Below are 20,431 nucleotides of genomic sequence, written 5' to 3'. Positions count from 1 at the left end.
TTTTCCTAATTAATCAATAAACCTATGGTAACACACAGTTAAAAAAACAATGTTCTTTAATTATAAAAAAAGTTATCTACTGAAATATTGAAAATTTTTAATGCCTTTAAATATTAGCTTGAATCTAGGATCCCCACTTTTTAAATCTATTCTTTACTTGTCTAAAATGAACGAGTGTCGTACAATCCACAGCATCTCACATTCACAGTTCAAAACAACAATCAGCAGTCACTGTGAATACTCCCATGTGATGGTGTATTATGCAACAATAATATCAACAGATAATTTCAGCACTATAGAATATGCAGCAATGCTGAAATCACTTAAAATGCTGGTAATAGGCATTTGATTTAAACTCCTAGATGTTTGAAATGCCTTTAAGATATTATGATGCAATATTAAAAGTTACTGTATATGCAGAAGAAAAAGGAAATAGAACTGCTAAATGTCACCTATTTCATGGCATTTGCATTGTTGTTCTAACTTGTTGTTGTTTAACAAGACTTACTTATATATAAATTTTTCCTTCCATAATAAATATGAAAATTTATTTCAAAATCAGGTGTACTGTTATAGGGCTTTTTAATTAAAAAAAGCCCTATAACAGTAAAAGTTTTAAGATAAATACATGCAATATCTATGTTTTTCTAAAACTCTAACCAAAAATAATTTTAAATAAATGTAAAGTCTACCTGAACTTGAAGATTGTTTGAGTTTGAATTTGCATTTCTTGCCAATGCTTGTGCTAACTGAGCAGGATGGATAGGAGCTGGTGCATGACTTAAAGCTGGAGGTTGCTGTCCAAATACTATTAAATATAACAATTTTTTAAATTATGATACTGTTAAAATGTTTACTTTCATCAGTAAAAAGTCAATACTAAAAGTATGGATTTAACAACAACTTATATATTTATGATGCATATCACATTTTTAAAATGTTTAATTATTTAAAAAATTAAATATAAAATTATATTACGACTTCTTAAAGATATGAATGTTATCTACATATTTAACATTTTGCATATAGAATTATGTATTGAGTATTAATTTCACCTAATGGAGAAGGAATGCGACCTTGACCTCCAACACTGGGTCCAACATTATCTTGGGGAAGTGGTGACTGACATGGACTCAAGACATTATTATTTGAAGAAGGAATTCCCAAAGTTTGAGTCATAGTTACTTCTTGAGATGATGCAGGCCTTTGTTGAATTATAGGTACTTGGGACATTAATGAATTAGACTGATGTTGTTGTTGTTGCTGCTGCTGCTGTTGTTGTTGCTGCTGTTGTTGCTTCATTAAAAATGCCAATATCTCTCTCTGTTGTTGATGCATCAAAGCTTTACAATAAATAAAGCATTTTTTAAAATTTCTTTTAATCATATCTTACTTTTCTACTAATACTAATAATGAAATTTACCATTCATTGTCTGTTGATCATTTCTATTATTGAAGTTAGTATTTGTGTTATGACATTGGTTATTAACAGATAGTGAATTTGGACTTATTACATTGGGTCTTTGAGTAGCAGAGTTTTGATTTCCTAATAGTTTGGCTAGTACATCAATTCTAAAATTCTGATTATGTGCTGCATGTTGTTGTTGTTGTTGCTGCTGTTGCTGCTGACGCAAATTAAATAAAGATGGAAGATCTTGTTGTTGTCTGCTGTATCCTACATAAAAGTTAGGTATGTGTTATTTCTCTAAACAGTTATTTCAGAATTAATAATTAATCTATTTAGTAGCATTAACAATAAACTAATAATTAATAAAATTAGACAATAAAGTTAAAATAATTTTCATTTAAATAAATAACTTTACTATTTACAGCTAGTCCAATAATGTTATCCATGTTGTTATTAGTAAGAGAAAATTAATGCAATGTAAAACTTGAAATGTTATCAAGAGGTGTTGTATTTAACCATTTAAACAAATAATAGTTAAATACATCAACACATTATACTTAAGAATGTATTTGCATAAAAGATTATATTAAATATTCCTTATATACTTTTCTAATGAAAATCTAGAAGATAGCATTACCACAGTTTTCCTTTCGACATAGAAAAGTTTTAGTTTAGAGCATATTATTAAATATTTTAACATATTGAGGAGCTTATTCCAAAATATATTATAGAAAAATTTGACCACAAAAGGATATTACCCAGAACTTCTATAATTTATAATGTTTTGCATATTTAAAGCATTTTAATAGATTAGATTAAATCATTATTTAACTTACTTTAAACATATCATCATTAATACATAAAAAGTAATTACTTTTATATTTAAATATATTAATGTAAGTATAAAAATTACCTTAAAGCATATTTATTTATTTATGTGGCTTAATTATTTTCATTAATTTGTGTAAAAGTAATGGAAAAATAATAATAATAATTTAAGTTTCTAAAATTCAAATTTAAGACAGTATTTTTGCCATTCTATGTCTATTGCAATAACATGCATTTTATACATCTATATACATAATAATTTGTCTTAATTTATAAAATATTAAAATAAGACTTCAACACTTGTAAGTCATTATAAAGTAAAAAAAAAAGTAAATTTCAGACTAACAATTTATAATTAATTTTTTGATACTTTTCATTCTCAGTTACTTATCTGATTTATTATAGTTTTCATAAATGCATTTCTATAATGATCATATCATGTATATTCATATATTATTATTAGTGATAATAAAATTTTACAAATGTAACTGCAATAAATTTTTAAAATTACCTGCAAAAGAATCTTTAGTGGGTAATTGTGACAATTTATCATTGTCTTGTAAAAAATTTAATAAATTGGAGTTATGAAGAGACATAGGCAGAGATGGTGGACATCGCATGGGCATTGTCAGATCAGATTCTGTCTGTTGCAAATGTAATGAAGATGTAGGGGAGACTCTACCAAGTAAATTTTGCAAAAGATCTTCTTCCTGCAACACTTTTGATTTGTCTAATGGCCCCATTGTTATTGTTGAGGGAGGTGAGGGGGGATTTTCAGATATATGCCTAAACTGAAATTACAAAACACAGGAAAAAAAATTTTAAACAGCAGCATAATTTATATTAAAACACAAATATATTCTTATGTAATGAATAATAATTTAATTTAACTGACAGCTTTTAAGAAAAAGCTTTCTAAATTTTGCTCAAAACTAATTAATTTTTTTTTTACTTTTAAGCAAATATTAAAAGAAATTATATTTAAATTTAACAATATGTTTTCTCTCCTAAAAACACTATCATAAAAGAAAAAAACTGAGAAAAATTTCCATAAGAAGTTACATTTTGTACAAATTAAATTGATATTCATTATGTAATTCATTGGTGTAGCTTTGTGTACTTGAAGTATCTATTTTAAAGTATTAGAAACAGTTTGCAGTACAATAAACAGTCAAAAGTATTTATAATTCTAGTATCAAATAAAAAGTAAATTTATGTAACTAACTTCATATGGACATTTTATAATTCAGCCTCTGATTATCTAAGAAAAAACATTTTTCTTCAACATAATCAGAAAAAATTATTGTAAGAAGTATCATTGTAATTTTGTGCTGGAGACATACAGTAGTAATAATGATGACTCAACCTTTACAATGCAAATATTTAATATAATCGTTATTCAATATAAATGTATTGAAGTCAACATAATACTGAATATTCCTTTCTTTTAAATACACAAATTAATCTGACAAATTTCAATCCTTTGCTCTTCTCGTTTATGATCAAGAATTTCCAATGATTAACCTATAAATAACGTTTATAATCGATATTAAAAATTTATTCAAAAGGGTTAATTTTTGCAGAAATTATTTGATTCAGAATACAAGAATTTTCTACTAATGAATAAAAACATATTATTTTGAAAAGTATTAAATTAAAGAATGAAAGAGAATTGAAGCCAAATCTAATTTTATAAACTATATTTTGAGCTTTAAAATTAGAATTAATGTAAAGGAAGATGTTTATTAAGTATGATCATCATCAGACTCCAATACTGTAATACTGGATGGGAATAAATTTACATAAATGAATGTAAAAACTGGATAAAAAAATTAAACAGTATAACACAAAATTATGAAATAAAAATTTGTTAGACATAAATAACAGAAAATATTTTCTATGGTTAAGCTGCAATTTGAAAAAAATTGTAGATCTATAAATTCCCACTGTTGTCTGTCCTTCCTTAATCTCAAGAATGGAGCGAGTTAGATGAAAATCAAGACCAGATAAGGAGAGCTTAGTGTCAGGAAGCCCTGATTAACCATATACAAAAACTTCTGGTTTGCACTGGAAGTCACATTATTTCAATTCAAAAATTTTCCCTTGAAAAGAGTTAGTTAGATGACAGGCATGACACTATTGCTAACAGGAGAAGTTTGTTGTTCAGGGGCAAGACACTACTAATTTCAGGTACAGAACATATATTTTAAATCATATAAATTAAAAATTGCAGCTCAGCATCGTGATGATGTCACTATAAAATAACTGCTCATTGTTTTGAAAATAATCAAAATGTTACTTTGAAGACAAACAAAACATTAATGAAAGTGATTGACATCAATCACTATAAAAATATTTTAAAATTTATACTTTCTTTTAATAGATTTTTCTCATTTGTAATAATTGTAAAAATTAAGGACTTGAAAATTTTTAATTATTAAATTAGTTCTATTATTAATTATTTTGAACTTATGCTAAAACAAGCAATTTTCAGTAAATATGAAAATAAATTTACCAATTTGTTGAATGCTGTTTTATCTTCTTCAGATTTGTTATTACCCAAAACAAGTTGTTTTAAATCAGCTTCTAGTTCTTCCACACTTTTCACTTTACCTTCCAATGTAACTAAAAATGGATTATAAATTATTATTATTATTTTGAATTAGTAAATAATTTTAATAGCAATAGTATCAATACATAAAAATTCATAAACAATTTTAAAAATATATTAAATAATAACCTGGTTCTTTTTTGTAATCATCCCCATTTAAAAGTGGATCTATATTTATATTGGCATTTTGAAGAATTTCAAGGATATTTTTTTCACCGTCACTTTTTCCCTGTTGCGAAATATTTGATGATAAAGGTAAGGGGGAAGTTTGTGCTATTGGACTAATTGGGCTGAAATAATTTTCATTATTAGATGATGGAGGTGGAGACTGCACCATTAACTGTAATTCCCCAATACCTAAAAAAAGAATGTATTTTACTTAAATTAAATTTCAAGATAAAGTTTAATTAATTTCAGCATATATTCATCATGTTTAAAACTCAGTGTTCTTAATTAAAATTCATATGACAATATTATAAAAGAAAGTGACAATATTACCATTTAATACATGAGCTACAAGTTCATCTTGCAAGGAAGATCTGCGACTATCATTATTAGATCCTTGTAGTTGAACTGGACTATCTCTTTTAAACCACTGACTGAAACGACTGCTTCCAATCTCTTGTCCAGATCTATCAGGAGGTGTGCCATTCTAGAATTCAGAAAAGGTTCTATGTTGCAATATGAAAATTACATTATGTAAAAAAAATCTTATATAATGCAATCCACTTATTGTAAATAGTTGTCTACTATTATACAGTAAGAATTAGCATGTCCCAAAACACAAGTTAAAATACATTTATAAAACTTTGTTTATTGTGATCAGAGGTTATAGTTATCATTAACATTCATCAGTACTTTAAAAATTAATCATTATTTTTTCACAGTACAATAGTTTAAATTGCTAGCATAGTTTTAGTTTTAACGTATGTAGTAAGGATGCACTGATTAATCGGTAAGTAATTAGTAATCGGCATTTCCCTGATTAATTGGTTTTGATAATCGGCCAATTTTGCAATTTAATATTTTTATTAGAATGTTACGTGTAAGGCTAGTAATAAAAAATAACAGATTTCTGTTATATATTTATTATTTATTACATGACAAACTGAATATTAAAAAAAATGTTCAATTCAAATTATTCCTTTTATAAATACACATTATAAGGTATAATACAACCTATTTAAAACTCTCTCTTTTATTTAAAGTTTAAACTTTAAATATATAAAACAAATAAAAATTTAATATTCAAACTGTAAAACCCTTAAATTGTAATGCAAAAACATGAGAATTTCACTATTTTCAAGGCATAGCCTATTTCTTGCCAGCTCATAAATGTTACTTCCAGTGCTGAAGATTCTTTCACTTTCAATGGAAGACGCTGGGGTACTTAGATACAGTCGAGTTTGCATAAGTCGACACCCAAAGGGGAAGTGGAAATGTGTCAAGTTATCCGATGGGACGACTAAAACGAAGTTGGGAAAAAACCACAAAACTACAATTAGGAAAATACAGTAGTGCATTATACAGTAGTATAGGCTTACAATACATTGTGTCCTCCATTTACAATTACTCTGTAGATGAAAAACTGAAAAATTCGTTTAGTGTTGTTTGTTTTGAGCACTTAACTGTCTTGACTTTCTTTTTCAGTGATCACGAATGCCTCGAAAACATCATTTTCGCAATTGTTGGCAAGTAACATCTAAGGATTCTTAATGCCTCTAGTGTGAGAAAATGCAAAATTGGATTCTAATGTGACATTGATGTAGATTGTATATTTTCTTTTTGTTTATCTGTTATTATTTTATACATAAAACGTTAAGGCATTTTTATTAATATATATATATATTAGTAATATTAATAAATAAATCAACTCCCCTCCTGAAAAATGATGAGTTTGCACCACACATGCAGAGTGAATTCATTTTTTCGGGAGGGGGTGATGACTTATCAGTGTGTGGGAGAGCAAAAGTATGTCGACTTATCCAGTGGTGACGAGTTAAACGGTGTTGAGTAAACCGGAGTTTTTTTAACATTAATGCCTACGTAAGTCGGCCAGGACCACAGAAAACTGACTACTTAACCGACGATGTCGAGTTATCCGGGTGACGACTTATGCTGAGTCAACTGTATTTCGTAGCTATTTTGCTTAAATTATGAAAAATTTCTTTTGCACTTCACCACAAAAATGGGTCACTATATGTCTGTGTAAGGGATACCTGTAAATATTTTTCTAATTCTTGATCGAAACATTTGTTTGTTTGTTTCATTTTTTCTTTCTTTTTAAAAACATACTCTTCTCCATTCTTTTGTTTACCAGAAACTAATTCATCAAATAAATTAGAAAAACTTAGCAATTCTCTTCCATCTTGATCATCTCCAGAAGTAGAAGTAAAAGCTTCAGAATTTAATTCTTCTTGATATTTTGAATTATCAGTATCTTTTTATTTCCTCTACCATATCCTTTTTTGAAATTTCATTTTGAATCTTAGATCTAATAAAGATGACAAGCATAAGGACTTGTTTTCTACATATGCTAAAATAATTTTTTTACAAATAAACAACTACTAGCCCGTTATAGATAACGATCAACTACTTCCGAATTATCGGGCTAGCAAATGGCTAAAGTAGAGAGCGGATCGGAGGTCCGGGTAGCGTAACTGGTAACGTGTCTGCACGGATAGCAGAAGTTGCGGGTTCGAGTCCTGCTTCGGGCCGTTTCTTTTCTTCCAGTTAGGCCTAAATTTATTTAAATTATTTAATTAAAATTCTAATTATTAAATTTAGCAAGAGATGGCGCCTAACGCCAGCACCAAATTATCTTAAATTATTAATATTACTTTAGCCATTTGCTAGCCCGATAATTCAGCAGTAGTTGATCGTTAATAATTTTTTGTTTTTAATTTTCTAGTCCTTCTATTGTGGTATTAATGCCACTAAAAAAACTACTGCTCTTTGCTTTTGATAAGAATAATTTCTGAGTCTCAGTTGTGGGAATTATTGAAGATGAGGTGGTTTCTTGTTTAATGGCTTCCATGGTAATTTCTTTGAATGGTTTTAAAAGTAGAACAATTTTTTCAACACAAAACCACTGATATGTGCTCAACATTGGAATTTTATTATCTATAGCATATATGACATAGGCTTTTTGCTGTTCCAAGTTTCTTTGCAAAATGTAATATGTAGAATTCCAGCAAGTAGGAACATCTTGAATTAATTTGTGTTTCTGCAAACCTAACTTGTCTTGCAAATATTCCAATTTGTTTGCAGCTGCAGCAGAATGATTAAATGTGTGACAATATTTCTATTAACTGTGATTAGAGTTTTCACATCTTGTTGAGAAAATATGCATTAGTTTACTGTCAGCTGCGGTGTATGTATAAAGCACGATAATGCCTCCAAGTTGCAATTTTTCTGATTCCAGCTACCATATTTGCTCCAGAACTGTTCAAGTACTAAGAATATCTTATCCCTACTTGTCAACTTATACTGTTCAAAAACAATGTTTATCTGTTCACTGATTCGTGTAGCTTCGTGGGAACCTTCAGAGAGAACAATTTGCAAAACAGCTCTTTCTTGCTAAAAATCATCCTTCAACCTGTGAGCTGTTAAACTTAAAAAAAAGAATTGTTTGTAGTAGCTGTCCAAATATCAGCAGTTAAAGAAATATATTTTGCATCATCTGGAAATATATCAAGGATGATATTTCCAGAAAAATATTTTCTGCTGGGAATATTGTAATTAGGAACAATTTTTTTAGTAATATTTGAAATCTTAAATCACACACAATACAGTATGGCTATATACCTACAATTATCATTTCTCCAATCAAATAATGAACTTCTTTAGATTGTTGATCATTTATATCCCATAATTTTTTTTTCTCTATTAATTGAGTTAAAGTAGCTCATCTTTGTATATGAGTTTCCATTGTTGCTGATGAACATCCAGATTCTTTAGGTTCAGAATTTTCTCTTTTCATCTTTTCAGTTTCTTTTAAAAAGTTTTCATAATGAAATTTTTTTGAGATGATTTATCATGTTTGTGGTGGTAAAAGTTTTAGCATTTTCTCCAACCCTCGATATAAAAGCCTGGCACAAATTGCACTTAAACGTCTCTTTTTTTCTTTCTTAAAAAATTTCCAAGCAATACTGGAAGCTATGAGGGGTTTGGATTTGGCTAATAATTAAAATTAAAAAGTTTTTTAAAATAATAATTTATTATTTTAATTTAATACATGAATCTGAAAAAGAAAAAAAACTAGCTGCATATTAAAAATTATTTTTATAACAAATTGTTATAAAATTAGTTTTATCATATGAAGTTTTATATTTTTATTAAGAATACATAAATAATATTATGATTATTATTGTATGAAATTAACTATTAACACTAATCGGCCGATAATGCATGGCCAATTAATTGGTGCTTATTGGTGCATCCTTAGTATGTAGCATATTTAAAAGGTCAAAAAGATTCTGAAACAGGATATAAAATTTTTCACTTTATGCTAATATTACTGAAAAGAATGTATTGATTCACCAATGTTTCTAAGTAATAAAATTGAAATTATGTAAAAAGTAATTTTTATTTTTTTTATTCTAGCAACAAGCACTGATAACACACATACAACAACTACCACTATTGATACTACAGACACTTCATCCACCACTGATAACATTGACATGGATTTAGTTAATATGCTCTCACTTATATTTCAGGAAACACTCACTAAATATACAGGCACAGATCCCACACAACAACCACGAATACCAAAAATCAACACGTCAAAAGAAGTAAAAAAAACACTAAATTATGTAAACACTCACTTACTACCACATTACATTCATTCAATTTCTACACTCGCAGACATTCATACATTAGTTTATGCTGAGGCAATCACAGTAGTGACACACCAGGGACTGAAAATACAATCACAGACAGATACACATAAAACACAGTTCTACCACAAGCCTGCCTGGCAGACAAGAATAGAAACACAAATAAATGACATTAGACAGCAATTAGACAGGCTGACACAATACACTAAAAACAACATACCACCCAAATTAAAGAAACAGCTCGAAAACATTTTCAAGAAAATCAAAACACACACAAAACACAAATATCACAACACATGCATTACAGAATACATTGACACACTAAAACAAAAACTCGCAGCCAAAGCACAGACTCAAATGATACAAAACATGTACACTACGAAAACAACAAAGTAAATTATTCACAAACAATGAAAAACTCTTCTACAGACAAATCAGTACCAAAACAAATACTGATACACAGCACAGTGGCACACCAACAGTAGAACAACTCACAACACATTGGTCTTTTCTTTGGTCCAGTGCTGTCACACACAATGCCGATGCTGGGTGGATCGAGGAGAAGAACAAAAACTTGCACAACATACCAACTATGCCCTATGCTGAAATAAACATACATGATGTCCAATACACTGTTAACAGAACACACAACTGGAAGACATCTGGTGCAGAAAACATTCTCAATTTGTCGTACAAAAAGTTTATATCACTGCACCAAGAACTAGCTAAACATCTAACACACATCATCATCAATCCACAAGACATGCCAAAATTTCATACTCAGGGCATCACCTACATGAAAGCTAAAAACAACAATACCACAGACCCCCACACAATACAGACCAATTACATGTCTCCCAACACACTACAAATTATTGACATCCTGTATTGCAACACAGTTTACACTGTCACATCTCATATACATGGATGACATAAAATTTTATGACAAAACAACTTCATCAACTCTTACAAATCACACATTCACATATCAAGGACATACAAATGGAATTTGGCCTAGATAAATGCAAAACACTTCACATAGAAAAAGGAATCCCGAAGAAAGAAGATTTTGCACTTGGAAATGGAGACATTATTGAATCCGTGAAAGAGGGCGAGTTCTACAAGTATTTAGTATTCAAACAGTCCAAACTAACAGAACATACACAAATAAAGCAAAGATTAATTAAAGAATACCAAAGTAGGTTAAATGCTATTCCCAGAACACAGTTAAATGCAAAACACACAGTTAAAGCAATAAACACATATGTCATCACAGTGCTCACATATTTTTTGGAGTTATACATTGGACTCACACAGATCTTGAGCAACTCCAAAGGAAAACAAGAACACTTACTAAGCATAAACATCATCATCCTAAATCTGCCACAGAAAGATTAACCCTTCCACGTAAAGATGGCAGACGTGGCCTGATTGACAGTTAACCTTCACTACAAACAAATACAGACACTGCAAGAGTTTTTCTACAAAATACAAGAAACATCACAGTTACATAAAGCAGTAACTTCAGCAGACTCAAATAACACACCATTAAATTTACACTCACAACATACAGTCACAACACAACATATAAAAAGCATAGAGACCGTTAAGCAATTGTGGTCTCAAAAGGCACTCCATGGCAGGCATCCTTATAACCTGGCCCAGGATTTCGTTGACAAAACTGCAACAAACAGCTGGTTAGCTCGGGATGGCTCTTCGTGGAGACAGGAGAATTCATGATCGCTATGCAGGATTAGGTCGTAAATACTAAAAACTACAGAAAACACATACTCAAAGATACAACACTCACAAATGACACATGCAGAAAATATCACATCACACCAGAAACTATACAACACATCACTTCCGGTTGCAAGCTCTTGGCACAGACAGATTATTTACATAGACATAATCAAATAGCAAATATAATACATACAGCAAGAGCTTGCAAAGAAACACAAATTATTAGACATCCACAAACCATACTACAAATTCATTCCACAGACAGTGAAAAACATAGGAAATTTTGTGCATGTTGGAAAACAACATGCACAAAATGTACTATGACAGAGCCATAATCACAGATAAAACAATTTACCACAAAAGACCAGACATCACACTCATTGACAAACACAATAAAATCACATACATTATAGACATATCCATTCCAAACACTCACAATGAACTAAACACTAGTGCTGAAAAAGTCAGCAAGTACACAGAACTTGCCCAAAAAATAAGGCATATGTGGAGAATGGATAAAGTGCTTATTGTACCTGTTGTTCTCTCTTCCACAGGTGTCATACCACACACACTATGCAAAAGTCTAAGAACGTTACAATTGAATAGAAATACAGTAAAGCATCGATTATCCGACTTAATTGGGGACTGGGGTTGGTCGGATAACCAAAAAGTATGAAAAAATACATTATTAGTATAGTGTATTAGGCCTGGTTTAAATACTAGCCTCCCTTTCATGGTTGAGCCAGTGATGCTAGCTAAAACATGCAAAAATTTAACAAAAATAGTATTAAAGTAGCCTAGACATAACCAAATATTGTAGCGCCACATCACTAGCAGACATTTGAATTTGCCGACTAGAACACGGTCGGTTAACCAATAAGTCGGTTAATCGTGGGTCAGATAATCGATGCTCTACTGTACATACATTACACTTCAGAAGACCACTATATTGAATACATGTCATATTGTTAGGAAATTCCTGAATAAAGACACTGACCTACTTATTTAATTTTAGTTTTGTTTTGGTTGCTATGCCTTGACTTTGGTCAGGCACAGTACACAGCCACCGGTGTCAACCGAGTATAACCCACTAAATCCAACATCAAAATTAAGTTAACTGGAAATAAAGCGTCTTAAACATGAAAGTAGTACATGTGACAGATCTGGCAATCATGTTTCATGATAAGTTCCTTGGATCTGAACCATGGATATTACAACTTTCCTCTTAGATTTTAATAAGTTAAGGTTATATTGAGTTGAATGAAAAGATTTTGCATATTTTTAACAGCTGTAGTTACTTAACATAGATGTGTCATTTAATTATAACTGTTATGAATCTTAACACATTATTGCTAATGTGAGAGAGATAACCATACACACCAAAAATAAAGCAAAAAACACTGAAAACAAATTAGCATATTGCAAGAGCAAAAGCAAGAAATGACTTGGGTGCAAACAAGTTATATTTATGCTTTGAACACAATTTTTCATTGCATGAACAGTTTGAACTTTGAAGCATTGTTCAAACTTGAAAGCAAATTTTTGTCAAATGATACATATATTTTATCAAATATATTTAGACTTCAGTAGTGAGGAAAACTTTAAAAATAATTTGTTTTTGAAATCTTAATTTTTTAAATTAGACTTTACTTCAAAACATAGAACGTATTTATTATAACATTTAAAAAGTAAAACATTACTAAAATAAGATTAATTTTAAAATTTTATTTAAAGATACTCCAAACACTTTACAATATATAAAACATTTTTTCTCACAATACTGCTTTATTGTCTTAACATATGTTGCAAGGGTTGCTATTATAACATTATCAAATTAATATTCACTGATATTAATTAAAATTAGAAAAAGCTAACTCTTTTTACGTAAATTTTTCTTATTCAGATTAGAAAGACTACAAAGTAATCTGATAAAAATATTTTGATATTTTATTGTAAAAATAAAATATCACTTTTTTTGAATACATGAAAATATCATAAATACATTTTTATTTAAGTTTCAACATTATTATTTTTATGAAATTTGCAATCAATTCCTTACTTTTAAGTGTGTGGTTTTATCTTTTTGAGTTAATAAAGGGAGATTAACCAAATCACATGGAAGTAAATACCTTCATATAAATCAAGAAACTTCTCCAACACTCACTGATTCACCAAAAATTGGGTATATAATTGTATTACTTGTTTGTAGCTCACAGTTACTTCAATGTATAATAGAAATGTTTTGTGTCTGTATTTAGAAGTTTGATGATTTTTTTGTGATCAGAAATATGCCATAAGATATTAACTCTTGTTTCTATCAATTAGCCAATGGTAAAATTGGGTTTTGTTATACATTGTTTTGCTTAAAGTTGCAGAATTCTGAGAATCTATCAACAATATTAAGTGAGGACTTACAGCACAGCCTGAAGAGTCAATATGCAACACCCAGAAATTTGCTTGAAACATAAATTTTTGTACTGTTTTCAAATATAATTGTCATATATTAAAATATTGTATACTAAGTAGCTCAAGAGAACATATTTTATATATTGTGAATAAATAACTTATGTTAAAATTTTCAAAATGATAAAATGTTATGCTTACTGGAAGGAGATCAGGAAACCAATCTAACTTGAAAATCTCATTCAAATCAAATTCATCATTTGATTTTTGTACAGATGGTTCTTCAATAATTTGGGAAGACTCTGGAGACACTGGTTTTTCAGTATCTTTTTCTTTTTCCTCTGGTGCAGTTGACTCAGCTAAAATACAAAAATTTTCAATTTAAGAACAATTTTACTTTGCATTTATTATTATGGAATAACTCAATATACCAAATAAATATAAAAAACAATTATTTAATGTATATGTGATGTTATACTTTTGTATTTTTCTAATTTTGAATGCTGTATTGTAAAAACGAATAACAACAAATACCAAAAGGTAAAATAAATATCATTTTTTCAGAGATAATTCTGAAATTAATTTTTTGTGGCAATCTTAATTTAGAAAACTGAGCATAAAACTATGTTATTCGAAACTGTCATCATCTCATCTATTGGATTATTAATGTTTTCTAAAATGTTATCCATCATTACAATAAACAACAGAGATGAAAGTCCATTACTCTGTCTTACTCCTCAATAAAATCATATTTTGTTTTTACGCTCTCCTCATTTTTGCATGCACAAGCTTTTCAATAGTGCCTACTTTCTTTTAATGTATAGTTAGTAAATTATGAAATATTAACTCTTCCAGATATCTCATCATGCAATCAAATGTCTTTTCAATATTCAGAAATACAAATATAGAGTTGAACATTTTGCTTGCACATTACTCGGTTAATGTGTACCTAGGTAGCGAAGATGGCGGATCTTCCGGTAATCTTGATCCAGGTTACTTAGTGACGTCAAGATGGAGGGAGCTGCGGACTATCGCGTTGTGATATGCAAATTAATAGTAACGACGCATTTCGTGTAGAGTTATCGGCGGAAAGTGGTAACAGGTGTGATAATTGTGTCGATTGGAGTGATTTTTGACTTTAGACGTAATTTTTTTTTTTTCTTTTCGAAGTTTTTCGTTTAATATTAATTGGTTAGTTATGAGTTCTTTCGATATTTCTTCCCAAGAGTTTTGGGCAGCGTGCACCGCCCATGATTTCTATCGAGTGCTCGAATCGGAATTTTCCGAATTAGGTATGGACCCCAGAATTGATAAAGGTTTTAAATTTGCGGCGAGTCTAGGATTACAGCATATTGAGGAAGTGTTTGTAAGAATTGTTTGAATTCGTGCCAAATTTTTTATCGACACGACAGAGATTCGTGTGTGATGAGATGCAAAAAATGTCGAAGAAATAGTTCTGCATTCGAAGGAACCTTTAAAGGTAAATGTGGAAAAATATCGTGAAGTAGAATCTTTTCTTTTATATGGCATTACATTGCATTGGAATGCTCTTCGACCACCTCGGGTATTGCTGTAGGCATTTCGAATAAGGCTGCTGTCGACTGGTCCAACCATATACATGCTAGTTGCTCTGCACAATATGACGTCGTTTAAAATCAGAGGTCCGAAGAAAACCGTCGAAATCGACGAGACTGTCATATGTAAACGAAAATATGAAAAAGACCGCAAACTAAAAAGTATGAAATGGGTTGTAGGGGGAATATGTCGAGAAGACGAGAGCTGTTTTATCTGTCAAGAAAACAATCGTTCCGAAATCACTCTAAAAAAAGAACCCGAGACAGTCCCTGCAGCCCCAGTTTCTAATATTCAGAAAAAAGTAAAAAAGGTGGTCGAAGAAAAGGTGAAGAAAAGAAAGGAATGCAATATTACTGATGATGATAACAATAAAAGTAGGAACGAAAGAAAGAAGAACAGAAAGATGAGTAGTCAAACGGTATCAATTCCTGTCCAAACCAAGCGTCGGAAAAAAAGAGAGGAACAGCAGCATGCACAATGACGTAAGTAATAACATTATATAATTATCGTTTATTTTTATTTATTTTTTTTATTATTTCGAAATAGTAATTATTTTAACAAAATCCTTAAATTCTAAAATCGGGATTTAGTATTTAATAAATCGCGGAGCGAATTACGTGATCACATGTGCTCCATCGTAAATTGCAGTCAAGATGGCCGCCATCTTGACGTCACTAAGTAACCTGAATCGAGATTACTGGAAGGTCCGCCATCTTGGCTACCTAGGTACACATTAACCCATTACTCAATGTAAAAACTTCAGATGATAAAAAAAATCATATATTGATCTTAATACACAGCCAATGAAAGGTATTCTAGAAGCATTTTTAATATTCTGGAAAAAGATTTCTTTCAAAGTAGATAACAAAAACATTCCAGTTTGTCACTTAATTATTACTTGAAATAACCATTTTTAATCAACTGTAGACCTAGCATTAGTGTTTCTTTGCTGTTTTCTCAGAATATTTGATAATTGTAGATACACTTGTGCATTATGTTTTATTTAATTTCTAATTTCAGAAAAAAATAGAAGTTTTTAATGTTTAATAAATATATTTTTATCGATCCAGTTATCATCATTACTACTTATCTAAAAATATGACAACTGACTATGTTTCTGCTTGCATAATGTTAAGAAAAAATTAGAGTAATATTTTGTACCAGCTAGCAAAAATCTTATTAACTATCAATAAAAAAACCCAACTGCCAAATTACTTGAGAATTCAAATGCATTCAAATGATTAGCTATGATCATATTTCCCTATTAGCAATGATCATGATAACCCTTATGGTTTGACATTACATTTGGACCAAGGGAGCACTAATAATGTTAATTTCCTTGATCTATCCATCACCCGCAAGAAAGGAGAAATATGGATGGACATTTACTGCAAACCATGTTCTCAACCTATTATTATCCCAAGTCAAGTCTGTTGATCCCAGGCACATTAAATATGCATCCTTCCAGGCTTGGATTAAATGTGCCTACACTCATTGCATGAGCATTTATGATACCTGTAAAGAGTTAGATTACATTCTTAAGATGGCGGTACGAGAAGAATACCAGAGATGCAATATAGAGAAGCTTATCACATCTTTCCAGAATCAATGTCGACATTCTCCCAAAGTGAACCATAGAAGAATAGTACTCAATTATTTTCCATTCTTAAACAAAATGCTTAGGGAACTTGCCAACACTAATAACCTTCAAATCGTTTGTCGGCATAACCCAACAATTTATAGATTGTTATGAAACAATAAGAAGGAGAATCAGAATTCTTTGATGGGGATTTATTCCATATCTTTAAAAGACCATCGCTTTGACACTGACCTTGTTTATGTAGGAGCAACTATGTGGCAGTTAAAACAAAGACCGAAAGAACACAGATATTCCGTTAATAAGAACTCGGATAGTACTGTACTTGTATCATTCGTCAAACAGCAAGAGGTTAATGTCTATTGGTATCAAGCATCCATCATCAGAGCTGCAACCAACAGACATGCAGTGAGGCATCTCGAGAAGCTAGAGATATACAAAGCACATATGAGAACAGGTTGCATTAATCATAGAGATGCAGACATTGTCCACTGCATGGAAATCTTTTTACAGTAAGGCCGCGACTCCACTAGCCGTAAAAGGGCCGTAAAACCCCTCACCGTAAAAGCTTTTAACACGTGACCATAAAGCCGAGCAGGTCGTAAAACCAACGTAAAAGCGAGTTGAGCAGTGTTCAACTCGCTTTTACGTTGGTTTTATGACCTGCTCAGGCGTAAAATATCATGGTCACGTGATTAAAAGCTTTTACGGTGAGGGGTTTTACGGCCCTTTTACGGCTAGTGGAGTCGCGGCCTAACATGCATTAATACCTTGTGGTCATCCTGCAATCTTCCTTATGGCAACTGTAATTTTTATGTTATTTTCAGTGTTTATAAGTAATCCTCGTGTGCTTTTTCCTTTATTTTTGTATTTATATTTATTCTATGCATGTGCTATTCCTGTTGGATTTTCATACGTATTCCATACATTCTATTTTAATGTTCCTTTTTAATATTTGATTAACTGATGAAAACCATTAAAAACATTTTTATGTTATTAAATATTTATTGCTGGATAGATAAAGGTGGTATTTATTTTAGTTAATCATATTTCAGCCACTTAAACTGACGAATATGAAAAAAACCAAAGGCAAAAATTATTGTAATGTGAAAAAAGATTTAACTAAATATTGGAAAAAGTAAAGAACTGACTTAAATAAAATCACACTGTCATAAGAACATGTAGTAGTAGTAGTAGTTTCTCCAATGCTAGGTAGCATACCAGGCAGCACTTATCTTCCATTGATTTCGATCATGGGTGAGGGCTCCAGCTTCCTTCTAAGTTATATTGAGCATTTTCAAATTGTGAAGAAAAGTTCTACACCAAGTATTCCTGGGGCATCCTCATGGTTGTTTGGCACCAGGGGAAACCCATTTCATGGCTGTCTTAGGGATCCTTATTGTTCTCAATATGAAAAATGTGGCTGGCCAGTTGGACTCTTCTACAAGCGACAATGTTATGAAGTTTGCACATCCCACTCTTTTGGAAAACCTCTTCATTGGTGATATAAATATTGGATCTTTAGGATTTGTTGTAGGCATCTCTGTTGGAAGACATTGAACCTTCTATTGATGTTTCCCCGATATCTTCCAGGACTCACTAGCATAAACAGCTATCGGAATCATGATGGAGGTGAACAGGCAGAATCTGATTCTCAATGAGATGGATGGTGAGGACCAGATCTTGTTCATCCGCCATAAGACTGTCACTGTTTTCTGATGTGGCACTTCATGTCCATTTCCACGTCACCATTTTGGGAAATAACACTACCCAAGTAGGTAAATCTGTCTACATCCTCTGATCGTTGTGCTCCAACAATTACTCCCCGCGTTTGAGCAGTGTTACATATATGCATCATTTTCGACCATGACATTTATTCTGAGACCAATTTTGTGTGCCTCTTGACATAATGAGGCCATGGCATGCTGTAGCATTATCTCATTTATCTCTAATAGGGCAATAATGTCAGCAAAAATCAAATCTCCGAGATGATCCTGGTCGGACCAGTGGATGCAGGCCCCAATGCGCACACTGCATAAGAACATGGCTTCAATAAATAAGGCAGTAATGCCTTCTTGTTTCAAATCTTGGAATTCAAATAGCTTCAATGTACTGTACCTACTTGAATCAGGTCTGAAACAGTTCTAAAAAGCATTGAAAAACTAAACAATTTTTTTTTGTAATCGTGATAAACTTATGCAGGTTTTACTGCTACATCCAAAAATCATTAAAATAAATTGCTAGTAATTAATAAATATAAACAACCCAAAGTCCAATGAATCGATACTAAACCAAACAATCGCCGTAATTAATCGGGCTATTATTTTTCTATTATTAATAATTATTAATTTAGATAAGAGATGTTGCCTAATATCTAACTCTAATACCAACTTACTTAATATCTAGTTATTAATAACAGCCCAATTAATTACAACAATTGTTTGGTTTAGTATGCTAGTAATTAATCTATAAATGAAAAAATTTTCTTCTTTGTCATGTTACACAAAAGTTTTGAAAATTATAACTTTAAAATTAAAAAATAATTGAGTGATATTGGCAAGTGATCATTGTTTAAGGTCTCCTAAAACATTATTATGACTTGTTGGCTAAGAATTGAGTTAAAGTGGCACTTCAACTAAATATATGATATTTGACTTCAATGACATTTGAACTAAGCACAGTTTGTTCAGACAGAAAACAAACTGTGCTTAGTTCAAATATTTTATATCAGGATATTATTCTGTTGTGTTTTGTTGGTGTTAAAAAAGGAAAAGAATTATAATGGCATCTAACAAGCAAGGAACATGAGTAACAATTGCATGATATCTGTAAGGGCAAAACTGGTAACTAAACAGAGAAATGAATTCCTGTTGATTCCAGACCGGTTATGCTTTTATGTTGACATATGTGGTGCCCTCAGGATTTTTGTTTGTTATTTTTTAAAATTTTGTTTACAGAGAATTGTCATACTGATGATTAAAACTAATTAAATCAAATAAATTAATTTAAAAGTTTGTAGAAAGTTTGGTTAAATATATTAAAAAATAAAAACAAAATTTTCCTATTTTAATTAAAAGTTAAATGAAAAATTTTGATATTTTATAAAAATGCCTAATTTTCAATTTTTTACTACAGACTTACTTAATATCAAAGAATTAACTTTAATTATATTATTATTATAGTTCACTTAAGTAAACTTTTATAATATTACATTCTAATAAATTTAATAATGCTTCATGCACTATTTAAACAAATAAATTTTTGTAGTTAAAAAAAATTACAGAAAACCAGAAAAATGTTTTCATTACAAATATTTTAGATCAAAAGAAATATGATTGTTAGTTTTTGCTTCAGTTAAAATTTTATCTTTAATGATAACAATTTATTTAAAATATATTATTTTAGTACATGACTATCTCAAAATT

General features: G+C 30.4%; 1 protein-coding gene across 2 annotated transcripts in view; it reads right to left on the bottom strand.

The window, feature by feature from the left end:
• Positions 1 to 20,431, bottom strand: part of LOC136974198 (eukaryotic translation initiation factor 4E transporter-like) — a 114,237-nt gene that overhangs the window by 33,596 nt on the left and 60,210 nt on the right. For both annotated transcript variants that reach the window (XM_067269013.1, XM_067269012.1), the window contains exons 7-14: positions 14,036 to 14,193; positions 5,346 to 5,499; positions 4,977 to 5,204; positions 4,752 to 4,861; positions 2,748 to 3,027; positions 1,424 to 1,675; positions 1,056 to 1,343; positions 693 to 808 (exon numbers count right to left, since the gene is read on the bottom strand). In XM_067269013.1, coding sequence (XP_067125114.1) covers positions 693 to 808; positions 1,056 to 1,343; positions 1,424 to 1,675; positions 2,748 to 3,027; positions 4,752 to 4,861; positions 4,977 to 5,204; positions 5,346 to 5,499; positions 14,036 to 14,193 — 1,586 coding nt within the window. The remainder of the gene's footprint in view (positions 1 to 692; positions 809 to 1,055; positions 1,344 to 1,423; positions 1,676 to 2,747; positions 3,028 to 4,751; positions 4,862 to 4,976; positions 5,205 to 5,345; positions 5,500 to 14,035; positions 14,194 to 20,431) is intronic.

Source organism: Centruroides vittatus, unplaced genomic scaffold (assembly GCF_030686945.1).
Source record: "Centruroides vittatus isolate TY-2023 unplaced genomic scaffold, ASM3068694v2 contig_345, whole genome shotgun sequence".
NCBI classification, from domain to species: Eukaryota; Metazoa; Arthropoda; class Arachnida; order Scorpiones; family Buthidae; genus Centruroides; species Centruroides vittatus.
The sequence above is the reverse complement of the archived record's forward strand: the minus strand, read 5'-3'. Positions and strand labels throughout refer to the sequence as shown.